The sequence below is a fragment of the Idiotropiscis lumnitzeri genome, chromosome 12 (assembly GCF_059441095.1).
Source record: "Idiotropiscis lumnitzeri isolate Australia: NSW breed Sydney's pygmy pipehorse chromosome 12, RoL_Ilum_1.0, whole genome shotgun sequence".
Classification (NCBI taxonomy): domain Eukaryota; kingdom Metazoa; phylum Chordata; class Actinopteri; order Syngnathiformes; family Syngnathidae; genus Idiotropiscis; species Idiotropiscis lumnitzeri.
Window position 1 is genome coordinate 13,612,453 of NC_142402.1, and position 15,040 is coordinate 13,627,492.

Here is a 15,040-nt window from a genome sequence, read left to right on the forward strand (position 1 = left end):
AATGACCAGAGACATAATCAGACTCAAACTTAATCAGATCCAAATATAAATGCACAGTCCTAACAAGGGAACAAACAGGAATAATAACCCTAGCCAAATAAAAGCAATAACTGCACAAACAAATATATTCAAACGCACTAGAGTGACTCAAATGAGCATCACCAATTGCACAAAAAAATCGTAATGAACGTACTTTGTTTACCAAACGCTCAGAAGAGTTTACAGCGGACAGTCTTATCGTGGGAACACAAACAGGAAGTAGAATTTTACCAAAATAAAAGCTTTAAGAGCACAAAGTGATAGACTCAAATGCATCAAATCAGTCACGGATCAAAATTCAAATCGTTGTCAAAAAGTTGGTCAGAAGCCCTCACAATTAGGAGTAGGTCAATGGGAAGTAGAAACCTACCAAAATAAAATAAAGACAACAAATGCACTGTACCACACGATCTAAACCAAAGTCCTTTGTTCACAAAAAGTTGCTCAAAACCAACTCTTGTTGAGCGTCATACCAAAGGAAAGCAAACAGTCGGAATAAGAACCTGTTTCCTCCACATTAACCCACTAATACCCATAAAGACAACACAACGCTCGTGGTCCGCATTTGCTGTAGACTTGAAGGCATTTCCAGGCCATGAGAAGGCAAACATGTCGCCCAGTGCGGCACACGAATGTCGCCCTCGCCTCAATGTGCTCGCACACCCGAGCTGGAGCGCTCGGCTGTACTGTGAAAACATGGCTGCGAGCGTGCGTGCAGTGACCGTACGGAAGTGAGGTACGTGCTACATTCTTTTTGGGGCTCCGCAAACGATTAGCCCGGCTACGGAGCGTTTCGATAGTCTGCCACTGGAGGGGAAACTACACAATTGCTGGGACTGTTTGTGGAGCACCGGCGCCGTTTCCGAATTAAACGGCAAAGTTTGGAAGCGGAACAATCGGCTAAGCTAGGTTGGCTAACGTTTAGCTACAGGCAGACTGCCACGATTCTCCCTACCGGTTTTATCAACTCGACTAGCCTAGCGGAGACGCCTCTCGAGCCGAATGGATTAACGTGGACCTCCTCATCGCACCGGAGTCTCTCTAGGTAGCCTCTCTATTAATTTCGGCCGTTCATGGCTCGCTAACCCGCCGCGTATGGTCGAGGGTCTAACGGGGAGTTTGCCCAATTAGGGGGCTAAACAAGCGGCGTTTTGCAGTCAAGTTACCGCTAACGTTTAGCTCGCTTGCCCACCACCCCCGGTTGGGTTGTTGATATAAAACCACACCTATGTGCATTACATGCACACATTTTATTCTACACAAGGGACTGTTCTCCCGTCTTGGACTGTTGCTGTTTAGTCGAAGAGCAACCGGCGTGCACACGCCGTGCAAGGATGCGGGGATCCGAGCCCCTTTACCCGGGATGCGCGCCACGCTACCCCGTGGATGTCACGTTGCCTCTAGGCCTCACTGGAAGTGTTCCCACTACTACGTGGAGACCAAAGTGGACGCAAAAGTGACAAGTGCTCTGGGCTTTAAATTTAGGACAAAATCCCCTAAAACTGCTGGCTAGCTGTCTGTAGCCAGCGCTCTTGGCTTGTTTGGCAGGTGTATATGTATGTTAAGGCTAATTTGTCCACATTGTACCCTTTAAAAGTGCCTTAAATGACTTGTTTTTATCATTTTTGGACGATATTGTCAATGCGAGCACGTTACCGCCACTTACAAGCTTTTTCTTTTTAAAGATAATTTATTGTAAGTATAGAGCCTCTTATCTCTTAAATTGCGCCAAATTTCTAACATAATCACTGACTCATTTTTTAAAATTTCTCCAAGTTAGTTCTGCTCTATTTCATGAGGCGCTAGCATATTCTATTTGGACTGTCAACATTTATTTATATATACAATGGTGGAAATGTTGAGACAAAGCAACTGGCAAGAAATGGAGCTCAATTAAGAATTTGCTGTGATTTAACAATTGTAATACAAAGACACTTCCAAAGTCTTAACGAAATCTGTGGTGTGTGACGGGTAGCAAATGCTTTACAGTTTAGCGTCTGTATTTTCTATAAAGCTAACAATATGGTGGCTCGGGTTGGAATAATAATAATTGCTTCCAAGTCAGACGTTTCCCGCTTGGGGTTTTAAGAAAGGCAGGAGTAAACAGAATGGCGGCGGTCGTCAAATTATGTTGTACAGTATTGCAACAGTAAAGGCATAATTACAGCCAATACAGTCTTTCCTCGCCGCAAAATAGTCCACTTACTGTAAGTTCAGTGTGTTGTGGTTTATTTAATTTTTTTATGGTATAGTACAGTTACTCAACAGAACTTTTCTGGTAGACATCGTTAGCAAAAGTAATTGCATAGAGTCCAACACCATGAGTTAGAATGAATTGTAATCCAGAACAATTTGAATCAATAGAGAGAGGATGGAAACATCCGCCGGTGCTCCTTCAATTGCTTCATTAAACAATTCTTAACAAAATACACTAAGCAAATACACATTCTCGGCACATCTGCCGCTAACCTCGTTTCACGCCATCGCTGTAAATGTAGTGCGCTCACTGTAAATAACGTTTTACCTCCACCAAATGGTGCTCAAAGCTCTCCCCAAAGCCTCACATAACCCATTCACACACGCATACACGCTACCACACACTCATCCTCCAGTGGGAGGAAATAGTTGGCCAACAGAATGCCCTCATCCGTTCATTTCCACCGTTGTGGAACATCACTAGTATGCTATCTGAAGGAGATCCTCTGTTTACAATGGAGTTCCTTTCCTATGGCGGCCACGTTACCCTTATTTGTATGAACGTCATAGAGTGCCGGAGTCTTAATTCTAATCTTCACTAACGCAGCAGTAAAGTCATAACTATTTGAGTAGGAAAAACACAGACTTAATTCCAAGAGGAATGTCAATAAATCGGCTCCGCCTGTAGAAACTGACATTTATCCTGCTTTGTCACTGTCACTAATTTGTATAAACCGCACCATCACAAAATTTGGGTGAAGTTAACCCTGCAACCATGCTAAGAGAAGCAATATGGCACCTGGGTAGAACGAAGTGTGTTCCCTAATGACAAGAATGGGAAGTTAAATACCTCACAAGTAGTTTTCCTGCCCTGGTGTGTTGAAAGCAATTGTTCCTGTCCATCAAGTATTTTATCCATCATGCAATTAAATAGGGATGGGCGAGTAACGATACCAGGTATGGTGTGTTATGGTCGCGGCCTGATACCCTCCTTATTTCAAAGTAATGGCTACTAATGAAGGTTGCCGATACCAGCCACCGATACTTAAGGCAACAATAAATCAGAGTGAGTCATTCTTGGCAGTAGTTGGTGCCACACTGTGACATAGCGGTAAATCATTATTCGTCAGAAAGATGTTTTAATTGAAAATATGTCATAAAGTAATAGTTTCATCAGTACTTGGCATCACTGTACACTCAAGAGTGAATACTCATAATGGTATCGGTCTGAAAAAAGTGATATTAAACACCCCTACAAATAATATGGGCGGGGTTAGCATGTAGTTGCATTCTACACGGACTGGTAGAGTCACTCGTGGTCCGGTGTTTTTTGTTATCAACTGAATCAAGTTAATCGTTTCAGCACTAGTGCGATTCTGTTGCAGCAATGTCAGGCCTTTTCTATGTTCTTCGTAAAAGGCACAGACGAGTAAATGCCAGGTCGCGGTTATGCAGCAATGTTGCATGATCTCTGTGTGATAGAGGCCGATGATAATAAACTGAGGAGGGAGTGAGGAGTCAAGGGATCCTCTTTCCTGCCCTTATTACACTTGGATGTCCTGTCAAGATTTTACGAAGCTGACAATTTGACCCTGAAACAGGTTATTGCCATGGTTTCTCTATGTGAGTAATTGATTCTCTGGACGTTGCTCTTCATTTCCATGGCAGCCAGTGTGTATGTAGTTAATGAAGAGTGTGTGTGGTCCGATACTAGTTCTCTTTCAGGCTAGGGCTCCCTGTCATCGTTACGGTTAAGCGTGAAAATGTAAAAACAAAATATCGGTGTTGCTACTGTGTCTTGTATCACAATCCACTCCTTGCTAGTCTTCAACACGGTTATTTATATTGCGCACCTGAAAGCAGCATTTGTTAGCGTTTTAGCTAATTACTCCTGCTGTTATGAGCTAAGCTGTAAAGATGTGTTAGCGGTTGTTCAACCGAGCTGATGGGTGTTGTCGTTTTTTTTCTTTCTTTTTTGTTCCTCCAGAGAGGAGCTAACGAGCGCGCCTCATTAATTTGTTGTGTTGCATTGAATGCAGAGCGCTTGCTCCAGTCCTTTTGCCTTCCTCCCTTCTTCCTGTTTTATGCATGGATGCGTCAAGTTAGCCGTCTCAGCAGCCGGCGTCAGCCGAGTGCGAGTAATGTGTGCATGTTGAATCTTTATTGACTCTGCAGGTCGTGTTTTCATCGCCGCTTACATTCTAAACTCTCGGGTTCTAATATTAATGTTAAAACCACGCTTCAACCACTTTTTTTTTGTGTTGTGGGGTAATAAATGTCATGATATGTTAATTGGTGTGCGCACACCAAAACAATGATTACAAGTAGCATATAAACCCAGGAATATAACGGCCAAGTCTGCATCCCCCACCCTCCCACACACACACACACACGCAGAAGTTCTGAAGCCCAAACAAAAGCACAAAGCCCGTCACTGACTGTTCACAAAAAGTTTGGGTTTTTTTGGGGGGTTTTTCTACACTTGAATGTGTCTGCCTCCTTGACGGTCTTATAAAGATGTTTTGACCGGCCGGCCGCTGCACATTTAATGGATCTCTCTTTATCTGCGGTGTTAATTGATGCGCCTTAACTCCTTTTACGACTGAAAAAGGACACCACTGTACTGAACGAATGTGACTTTTTAACAACCTGCATCATTAATTTTTTATTTTTTTTACTGGGCTCTTTAGATTCATTAGCGGGATTAGCCTGACACCCTCTTCTCACACCAGGTTTAGCTGGAGCGTTTTTTTTTTTATATATAAACGCTATACCAGACATCAACTAAATATCTGATTGTGAGAAGCCTGAATGCGTGAATGTCTCGCTTGATCTGATTCTGGCTGAAAGATGCGCTGCATTCCTGCTCAGTGGGTGTAAATTGTTGTGTGTCGTTTTTTTGGATCGTACTCGCTGAATTTCTCATTCACACAGATTTTTAAATTTTGCCATTGTGCAATAACGTCAATCCAATCACCCACTGCAATCACTGGCGTGTCGCCGGCATATCTGCGACTACCTTTACATGCAGTCAGTAACACTTTTCAAACCTGAATATTGTCAGTATTTGGATTCTGAAAGGCCACACTGTCCATCCATCCATCCATTATCTGTACCGCTTCTCCTCACGAGGGTTGCGGGCATGCTGGGGCCTATCCCTGCTATCTTCGGGCCGTAGGCAGGGTACACCCTGAACTGGTTGCGCTAATCAACCTGTCCTGCATCTACCTCCCTTTTTACTCTGGTGCCAAATCGAAAGCTGACAGTTTCGTGCCTCAACCTCAACCCCTTCTACCTGCATCGGTGCCACACGCACAGGACGCTATGCCAGGAAAATATTGGCTTCGAAGGCCAGTGAAAGAAGCGGACAAATGTATGCGGCTCTGTTATGCCTCTGCAGCCCCAATTTTGTGTGAAACTGCATGACAGCTAAATTTACCTGTAAATGTTAACGTGCATGCGAATTTCATCCTGAAATTTTAACCGACAGCCGAATACCCCTAACTGGCAGATAGATTGATATCCTTCGTGTGTGTGTGTGTGTGTGTGTGTGTGTGTGTGTACAGTTTTACATTCACTGCAGTGTTGTGTGTCTTTGCAGGTGCCCATGTTCCGCCACAGTGGAGAGAGCACCAGGATGAGGAGATTGTAGGGACCCGCCCTAGTATGGCCGCGTCCCGTTCCTCGCGCGTCACAAGGTCATCGGTGGGGCTCAATGGATTGGACGAGAACTTTTGTGGCCGCACCCTCAGGAACCGCAGCATCGCCCAGCCGGAGGAGACGACTGTGTCTCCGCTGCCGAGGGCCCGCTCGCCAAAGAAGAGGCAGGAGTCCCGGCAGGACTCCAGGCAGGTGTCCAAACAGGATGTCAAACAGGGGTCCAAGAAGGAGGAAAAGCAGGAGTCCAAATCGGACCCAAAGAAGGAGAAGACCAAGCAGGACACTAAAGAGGACATTGACAACCAGTCCGTCCAGGACTCTGAGCGACAGATCTTGTTGCAGGGACGGTTAAATGACTCAAAGGACCGTAATAGTTCCCCGGCAGCCGAGCCGGAGCTGTTGGCGGGCCCACGCAAACGCAGCGGCTCGTGTCTGGAAAAAGACATTAGCCCTGAGAAGGCTGAACGTTGCGATAAAGGGAATGGGGTGCCGGATGCTCCTCCTTTAATCAAAAGAGCCAAGCGATGTTCCCGAGCCGGGGAATCTCAGGAATGCGAGGTGGACACGGGGAGCCCCGAGAGTCCTGTCTCGGTTCCCGAACGTTGCGAGGGCAACATTTGTGTAGACATTCCCGCTCGGAACTCAAACTCATCTCCTGACTCACCTGTCCTTGAGGAAGGAGAGCTGGCCAAAGATGGCCGGGTGGAGTGTGAAGGGACGCCGCAGCCCCCCGCCGCTCATAAGGCCTCAAATGGGCTCCGGGACGATGCAGCGGAGAACCACGGCGCCCTCGCCGAAGAGTCGTCGAGTCCTGCCTCTGCCACCAGCTGCCCGCCGCTGCTCAACGGCGGCCAGGCCGGGGCGCCCACCTCGCCCTGCCCCACGGTGCCTTGTACGAACTCTAGCCCAGCGCACACGGAGCTCACCGCCTCAGGGCGGCCGCTCGCGTCAATCTCCCCAGCCCCTCTGGAGGACCCACTCCCTGAGCTGGTGGTGGCCAGAGAGCAGGAAGTGGAGGACGTGGAGGTAGACGTGGTGGGTGACCCCCTATATCTGGCCGGCGAGGAGCAGGTAATGGACAGTGAGTGTGACGGCAACGGTCGCCCGATCACGCCGGTGCCGGACGCCGCCTCTTCGCCTTCCCCCGTCGCCTACAACAGCAACTCAGGAGAAACAACGCCCCCGCCGGCGACGACCCCACCCCCTACTGACACCGGGTGCACGACCCCGTCTTTTGCCGAGCTCTATGAACACAGGTACACCCTGCGGACTTCGCCACGCAAGGCGGCCTCCGCCAGTGCCTGCTCGCCGCCTCGAGACAACGGCCCCCTGAAGGAGGACGGGGAGGTGGTCGAAGGGATGGACGAGGACTTTCCCGCTCCTTCGGACTCTTTGTGTTGCCCTGTGGGCAACGAGATCACCTGTGCAGAGCCCGGAGATGAGACGGACTGCAACGACGGCGGCCCCGTGGTGGCCGGGGATGCCGACGGCGGCAAGGAAGCGGTGTGCAGTCACACCACAGAGGAGGAGGAAGAGGAAGAGGAGGAGCCGGATGTGTATTACTTTGAATCCGACCACCTCGCTCTGAAACATAACAAAGAGTATGTGCTAAGAGCTTTGGCGGGATTTTGTTGCCCCGCCAACCTCGCTTTCCCGCCTCATTCATGTCGCTCAGCTTAATCTTTTCACTGTTGCCTTTATGCTTGTCTGCACTGTCAAATAATCCCGCTACGCTCTTGATTCTAATGGGATTTGTTGCTGGTAAAAATGTAAATAATGCAGCGTAATACCGTGGAACCTCAAAAGTGGAATGTAGTCCGTTTTGTGTCATTCCCCCGCCTAACTGCTTGTTGCTCCTTTGACGAGGCCAAACCGTTACAGGGGGTAAAAGGAATGGGTTTGTCGAGGGATACTGTCACTTAATGGCATTTAATATAACTTCGTGCAATAAATAGCGAAAAACCTAAATCTCTCGGTGGCACAATGAGACTATTCCACCTTGAGCAACCAACTTCCGTTTGACTGTTTTAGTTGAGTTTTATGCCATGGGGTCATGTGATGCATCTTCCAAATTGATTCATGATGCATCCTCACCGCAGCAGGAGATAGCGCAGACTATTGAAACGCGATCGCACCAATGACTCGATGTCGTATCGGTGGATGTTTCAAATTCAGTGCTTGCGCATACGGCAAAGTAATTGGATTGAGTTTCCGCGACAAGGTTCAATCGGGCTCACAAAGATGGATCAATACAAGCCAGGAGTCATTTAAAAGAAGCGTGACTCTGCGTTTTAGAAGTTGACACTGGAAGTACCAGCTGGGTTTAGGTTGTTGACCTAAAAGTGTTTTCCATGAAATATTTACTAATCATGACTTTACTACTGACTGGGCGTAGGTTAGTAATAGACTATACTGTGCGTGCTTACTTGTCTTTGAATTTGAGTTAGGATGCCATCAAGGACAGTTTGTACTACAGTTATGTTGCGTGCTTTACATTTGTTCTATGTTTTGTTTATTGTATCATCGGGATGTGTATGTGAATGTTCAATGTTTGTCCTTCAGGCAGTTTCAAGTAGTTTTACACAGAGCTGGCTACGCCATCTTATTTTGTACGCCCGTCCTCCATCCTCGACCTGGCACCCTTCCGTCATTGTCCCTCTGTCCTTATTCCTAAAATAATCGTCCTGCGTCCCCATCTGTCCTTGTCCTTTTAAAGTGCTTTCAATCTTGCAATTCACCAGTAAAAAAAAAAAAAATTTTTAAAGAGAAATGCGTGCATGACAAGAGAACAGAGGTTTAGTATTTCCGAAACATTTAAAGTTCATTAGATGGCTAATTTCCTATTCACATCAACTTACTGCAATTTACAGATTACAAAACACCTCATTAGTAGCAACAATGGCTATATTTAGCCATAAAAACTGATTTCTAACATAAATAAGCCGTTTTGGACGAATAGCTGCGGGTCTCAAATTTATTAACAGCAGTATAAACACCGGAAGATGCTTTTTCTCCCCCCTCCAAACGATGTCGAATGCGTCTACCGTTAGACAGCGTACCGGAACCTTTCTCAGACTCTTGTTGTCACTCGAGGCAAATTCACAGATGAGTTCGGACCGGGCCGGGGTCACAGAGATGATTGAATTTATTGCACTTCATCCGTTTGCTCAAATGTAACTTAAGATGCTTATTTTGGCTCTCAGTTGCTTCTTCACACAGCCGCGCTTATTGCTTCCGTGTTTTTGCCCAGTTCAAGTCTCGCTTGCTCGCTCACGCTCTCGCTCTCCCTCTCCCTCCAACAGCATTTACCCGATTTAATTCTGCTCCAAGTGCAAATATTCTATACATGCAATACTTGACACAGTTCGGGTCGATTACAGGGCTGGTCGAAAACCCACTTCCATCCTTGCTTTTTAAAAAAAAATTCTCTTCCTCTACTTCGTGCACAAAATGGGCATCCGTTTGGTACGAACGGAGAGACGGTTCCCCTTCTGTGACAAAATACCCATTTCTCTTTTTATATAAACTGTATATAAACTAACGTTGCGCATTGGAGTTACCGTATAAGTTAATAGCTAGGCTTGCTGCTGCTACTTACTATTTTGTGCGGCGCTTCACTGCCTCGCACTGGTCAATGCGAGTAAAAATGTGAGAACCTTGCCACATCCTTTTAAACGAGATGGATGCGTAGACATTCTGACGGGCCTCTGAGTCAGTCCCGCTCGGTTTGCCTTTCACGCCCACACAAAATGTCAAACTCTACGCCGTTGTTTGACGTGCGGCGGTTCTGATAACTTGTGACACATTAGCAGGAATTGAGTCATTCAAATGATGTCCCCCCCCCCCCCCCCCCGCCCCCATGTCAGTTACCAGAGGTTGCTGCAGACCATTGGCGTTCTCGAGGCCCAGCGCACGCAGGCCATCCTGGACTTGGAGACGTTGGCGCGGCACCAAAGAGAGGCCCTGGCTGACCCCATCAGCTTTGTGGAGCGGCTGCAGAAGAGGGTAACCTAAATATATTGCTTGATGGTACAGTTGAGTTGCACATCAATAGTTTAAAATAGGGTGATTAATTGATTTAGATTTGTGTTTATTAGTTAGGATGGTCTTTTTATTTGATTTTTTTAAGCGACAGTCCATTGTTCGAAGCATTCCGTTGCTCAAGTTTACTTCCAATATGGCTGTGAACATAGTGGAGTTTATGAAAGTGTAGTCACTGTTGCCGAGATGCATATGCAACCAATGTAGTAACTCTTTTGGTATTCGCGTAGTTGCTCTTGGGCCAGCCAAGCCATGTGGTTTGAAAACTTTTCATGGTAAAGTATTGAACATTTTAAGTTGATTAAGGATTATGTACTTCGATTTTCTATACCACTCAACCTCAGAAGGGTTGTGAGCTCGGGCATGAGGAGAAAATGCAAACTCCACACAGGAAGTCCATAGCCTAGCTTTCAAAGCCTCAGCCTCAAAGCTGTGAGGGAAATGTGCTAACCTCTTGCTGTCTTTATAAAATGGCTTTTTTTCCCCCAAGTGGAATCACTTAATTTTGACAATGTGTATAATCTGTATTTTATTATCCTGCATCTGTATTTCTGTAGAAATCAATGCATGAAAAAAAGAACACTGAAATCCAGTTTCAATGCTTGTTTTGGTAACAGGAGAAATCCAGCAAATCCCAGAAGGATAAAACTGGTTTTGAGGAATGTCATATTCATTTACTTTTCCCCCAAAACCAAATAGAGGGGAAAAAAATCAGGAAACTATAATTAGTGATTTGTATTTTCAGGCACAGTCACCCAGGCCTACTTTGAATGCTAATGTTTCTTCTTGGTGGCCTTGGTCAGGTGAATCTGAGCCTGCCATGCCCCCAGCGCGTCGTTCAGCTCCCGGACCTGGCGTGGGAGCAGTACACCTCCGGCCTCGGGGATTTCCAGAGGGAGTTCTGCGACAAGAAACGTAAAACCAGACAGCTCAAGCTCATCTTTGACAAAGGTGTGGCAGCTTGTCCAAAATGGCAGCTGTTTCACGTGCTTTAATTTTTTTTTCTTTTCTTTTTTTTTTATAAATTCCACCCTGAAGGTTTGCCCGTCCGACCAAAAAGTCCTGTCGATCCCAAGAGGGAGTGCGAAACATCTACTTTGTATTCCTCACTGCCCACTAGTGACGCCCCAGAAAATGGCAGGCAGACGCAGGTACGCCTCAACTCATACAACACAGCTGCGTTCAATATCCTGCATGCTTGTGCTTTGTGTCTGCTTCTCAACATCGTAGTTACTGCTTACGTTACTGCCATTTTAGCATCCCCGGTTGCTGCCGCTTTTTATTTTGAAGTTGAACATCTTAGTTAATTGTCTGCCTTCATTGGTGCTCTGCGTCTGCCGTTTACCTTCCTGATCACTGTTGCTATGCGTCTACAGATGATCCGAGGTAGGCTTTGTCACTCCAGCAAGCCCGACACGTTTAACCAGCTGTGGACGGCAGAGGAGCAGGTAATAAAAACCGTGTATGAACACAGTATTGTGTCAGACATGTTCATGATCACACATCCTCTGTGTTGCGTTGGGACCCGTTAGAAGAAACTGGAACAGCTCCTTCTTAAGTTTCCGCCAGAGGAAGTGGAGTCCAAACGGTGGCAGAAGATCGCAGATGAGTTGGGCAACCGGACGGCCAAGCAGGTGATATAAATATTAAGAAATCATTTTACGTATTCCCATCATCGGGCGGAATCCTCCATTTTCAATATGGGGAATGATGATTGTATAGATTTGTGAAAATTGTGAAATTGACCCAATTTGAACATGGAAGGTTTACACTCGACGCCGGCAATATATCATATCGACGTTTTTACATTTGTTTTTTGAGTGGCGCCTGCACAATTTGAGTAAAAATATAATTATCTGATTCATTTAAATTACACCTAATAAAAATGTATATTGATTAAGTGCACTTTATACATTTAGATTTTACGTCATTTTTTAAAAAATGATGCCATTTTTCACCTGACCTAAGTTATATCTTGCGTGTAAATGTTGTTAGTTGATGAATTTAAAATGTAATTAATAAAAATAGTGGTCTCTTTTTGCGTATTGTATTGTTGTTTTGCATTATTACCCATGCCAAAGAAGTGACATGGTTGACATGGTTGCAGGTTGCCAGCAGGGTGCAGAAATACTTCATCAAACTGACAAAAGCTGGAATCCCCGTGCCTGGACGAACCCCCAACCTTTACATGTACACTAAGAAGGTACACCAACGCCTTGGCATTAGCTGGTGTTAAAAAAACAAAACAAACACAAATTCAATTAGTGCATGCTTGTCGTTTGTCAATCAGGCGTCCAGCAAGAGGCAGCACCACCTCAACAAACACCTCACCCGGCCCTCCACCTTCCTCACCTCCTACGAGCCTCCCGTCTTCATGGATGACGACGACGACGAGCGGGTGGCCTACTACGGTGCCATGCACGACCCCGCCGACGACGACGACTCGGTTGGCGCTTTCTTTATTTTCTACTTCTGTGTTGTGCTTCTCAGGCCTCACAAAGGCCATCTGAATATGAAATTAAAATGTTCTAAAAGTTTAACATGAGATTATGCACATGAACAAGTATTTGAAAGGTAAACAAAAATAATCTGTAGGTAAGAAATAATTGTTCTTTGCCCTACCACTAGAGGGAGCCCACGCACCAATAGTGACCACAAATTGAGAATCACTGACAAAAAAAAAAAAAAAACACTGCAATTTTTCAAACTCGTTCAGCCTTACTAGAAACTCAATAAAAAAATCAAAGATTCCACCATCACATTTAATGTTTTGGCCAGTGTGGATAGTTAGTCTGGCTTTCATTCAATCATCTCTTTTTATGAATTATTTGTTCACATGTGTTCCCAGGATGACGACAACATCCCCGTGGAGCTGCGTAACCTTCCAGAGTACAAAGAGCTGGTGGAGCTGAAGCGTCTGAAGAAACACAAGCTTCAGGAGCTCTGCGAGGACAAAGCCGCCGTGCAACACCCGGGATACAAGGTGATGCACATTTCCACAAACAGCAGCATTCCACCGTAAAAACATGTCACAGACGTTCAGTGTGTGTGTGTGTGCTTGTGCGTGTAGTGCGATATGTGTGGCATGGAACCCATCCAGGGTGTGCGCTGGCACTGTCAAGATTGTCCGCAGGACAGCGCCGTGGATTTCTGCACCAACTGCTCAGACTGGTCAGTCACGAGACTTACGAGATGCACTTCATTTGATCAAACGTAAACAGATTATAGATCACTTTTCACAGAGAGGATTTAAAAAGTGCTTCACATTGTTGGAATATAGTCATATTTCAAACCGGAAAACGTTATAATATTGCGAAACTCTATGCAGCCAGCAAGCTGCTCCTCTAATGAATGTCTTTCACTTTGCCTCGTAAAAAGACGAAAGGACTCTTTTTTTTTTTTCCGTATAAAAGACCAATTTAAAAAAAAATGGTTTAATTCTTTTAACTTTAGTAATTTGATTGTAATATTATTAGTTATTTTTCTTAAGTTAAAAAATATCACCAAAGGACTTGTCTCGCAATACAAACATCTTTTTTTTCCATTTAAAAAAAAACGTTGTTTTGATTGGTTGGCATTTTATTTTTATTCTGGAAAAAACTATAACTTTATTATTGTGAATCTGCATAAACATTGCCTTTCTTATAGGATTATGAGTATTTTTTTTCACGACAAAGTAACTGCTTGTTAAAGTTCTTCTATTAAAAAACACTTTCTACTCATGATATTAATTATATTAATTTTCTCTGTTGCAGCTTGTTCAAAACCGAGACTCACAAGCCCAACCACCACTTGGACCCCGTGTACCAGCCTGAGACTTTACTGGACCGCGATTACCGTCTGCCACAGAGCACCAGCTACAACTACCTGGACCCCAACTACTTCCCGGCCAACAGATGACAGACGAGCGGCAGGCGCCCGTAGCTCCACTACACGCACTCGGTCTCTCTTCCTTTCTCGTTCTCTCCCTTCTCTCCAGTGTGCATGGCTCCATCGGCCGAGTGTTATCTCGCCGCCATGTCTGAACGACAGCAGGCGGGCGGGGTCGGGCGAGCACAGCAGCGGCGCTGCTGCTGGGGGTAACCAAGATGCTGGACCACCACCTCAGCAAAGTTAATCCAAGGATCTTTTAAAGAAAAAACATAAAAAAGTGAAGGCAACATTCCCGTGCGTCAAGAAATGGCGGTTTGTCGCGCCGCTGCATTTCCAATGCAGCCACAGCGGTTTTTTTGTTTTTGTTTTTTTTTTTTCTCCCTCCTCTCCCTCTCTCACCCATCAGTGTTTGCCGCCATGGATCACGTGAAGTGTTTATGGTGACCAGTAGTTGGCGGTAGTTGTTGTGTGTGCCATTTAAAACAATTCAATACAAAAAAAAAAACATTGTTTTGTCGGTCATCTTTTGGTTGAAGTCCATGGAAAAAGATTGTATTTTTATTAATCTATTTAAAAAAAAAAAAAAAAACTTAAAGATTTGAGGTGGTGCTCGGTGCCTCCACACTTTTATACACGGACACGAACGCTTAAAAAATACACACACACACACACACACACACCCATAGATCTTGTTTGTGCAGACTAGACAACATTCTCACCTCTCAACCCCTGGAAACCCACCCTCCCCTCCTGCTTCAATATCTGTGTATAACAAGTCTGTTCTTATGTAAAAAAAAATAAAATAAAATAATAATGTACAAAAAATGCTAGAGGAGAAGCGTGGAAATAAAAAGTATGTGAAAATATTTTTTTTTCATTCATTGTTCTTTATTTTGATAAGTAGATACTGTGTAACCTACAAAGTCGAGTGAATGGTAACCTGAATTGGGTGAGTACAGTAGTTTTCCTTTCTTAGTTTGATTGAAGTAGGATGGTTGACTTTCTAAATGTGGTTGCAAACCTTGCAATGATTGTCTATTTGTCTTTAAATAATAGTTTCAGTCTTTTAATGTCACAACTCAAGTCAGTGTAATTTAATAATTGTAATAAAATGTATTATTTAATTGTAAATTTAATTTTCAGTAATTTAATTGGAGTCAAATGTCTAATTTGGGCACAGTTTAATACACTTGATGTTTTTTTTTTTTAATCCAAACTAATCTGATTGGTT

At 44.8% G+C, this 15,040-nt stretch overlaps 1 protein-coding gene across 2 annotated transcripts; it reads left to right on the forward strand.

Moving 5' to 3' along the window:
- Positions 1 to 579: 579 nt before the first annotated feature.
- Positions 580 to 14,679, forward strand: zzz3 (zinc finger, ZZ-type containing 3). 2 transcript variants are annotated; one of them, XM_088310895.1, is made up of 12 exons: positions 580 to 775; positions 5,837 to 7,496; positions 9,762 to 9,900; positions 10,740 to 10,887; positions 10,975 to 11,087; positions 11,313 to 11,384; positions 11,469 to 11,570; positions 12,044 to 12,139; positions 12,227 to 12,382; positions 12,785 to 12,919; positions 13,007 to 13,107; positions 13,692 to 14,679. In XM_088310895.1, exons 2-12 carry the CDS (start codon positions 5,902 to 5,904, stop codon positions 13,834 to 13,836), a joined length of 2,802 nt encoding a protein of 933 aa, XP_088167021.1. In that variant the 5' UTR covers positions 580 to 775; positions 5,837 to 5,901; the 3' UTR covers positions 13,837 to 14,679. The 2 variants fall into 2 exon arrangements, with proteins under 2 accessions (XP_088167021.1, XP_088167022.1); XM_088310896.1 differs by lacking the exon at positions 580 to 775 and adding an exon at positions 782 to 1,084.
- The last annotated feature ends 361 nt before the right edge of the window (positions 14,680 to 15,040 follow it).

Coding starts and splice junctions, on each gene's coding strand:
- zzz3 (XM_088310895.1), top strand. CDS start 5,902: ATGGCCGCGTCCCGTTCCTCGCGCGTCACAAGGTCATCGGTGGGGCTC. Junction 9,901..10,739: donor TGGAGCGGCTGCAGAAGAGG/GTAACCTAAATA, acceptor GGCCTTGGTCAG/GTGAATCTGAGCCTGCCATG. Junction 12,383..12,784: donor CCGCCGACGACGACGACTCG/GTTGGCGCTTTC, acceptor ATGTGTTCCCAG/GATGACGACAACATCCCCGT.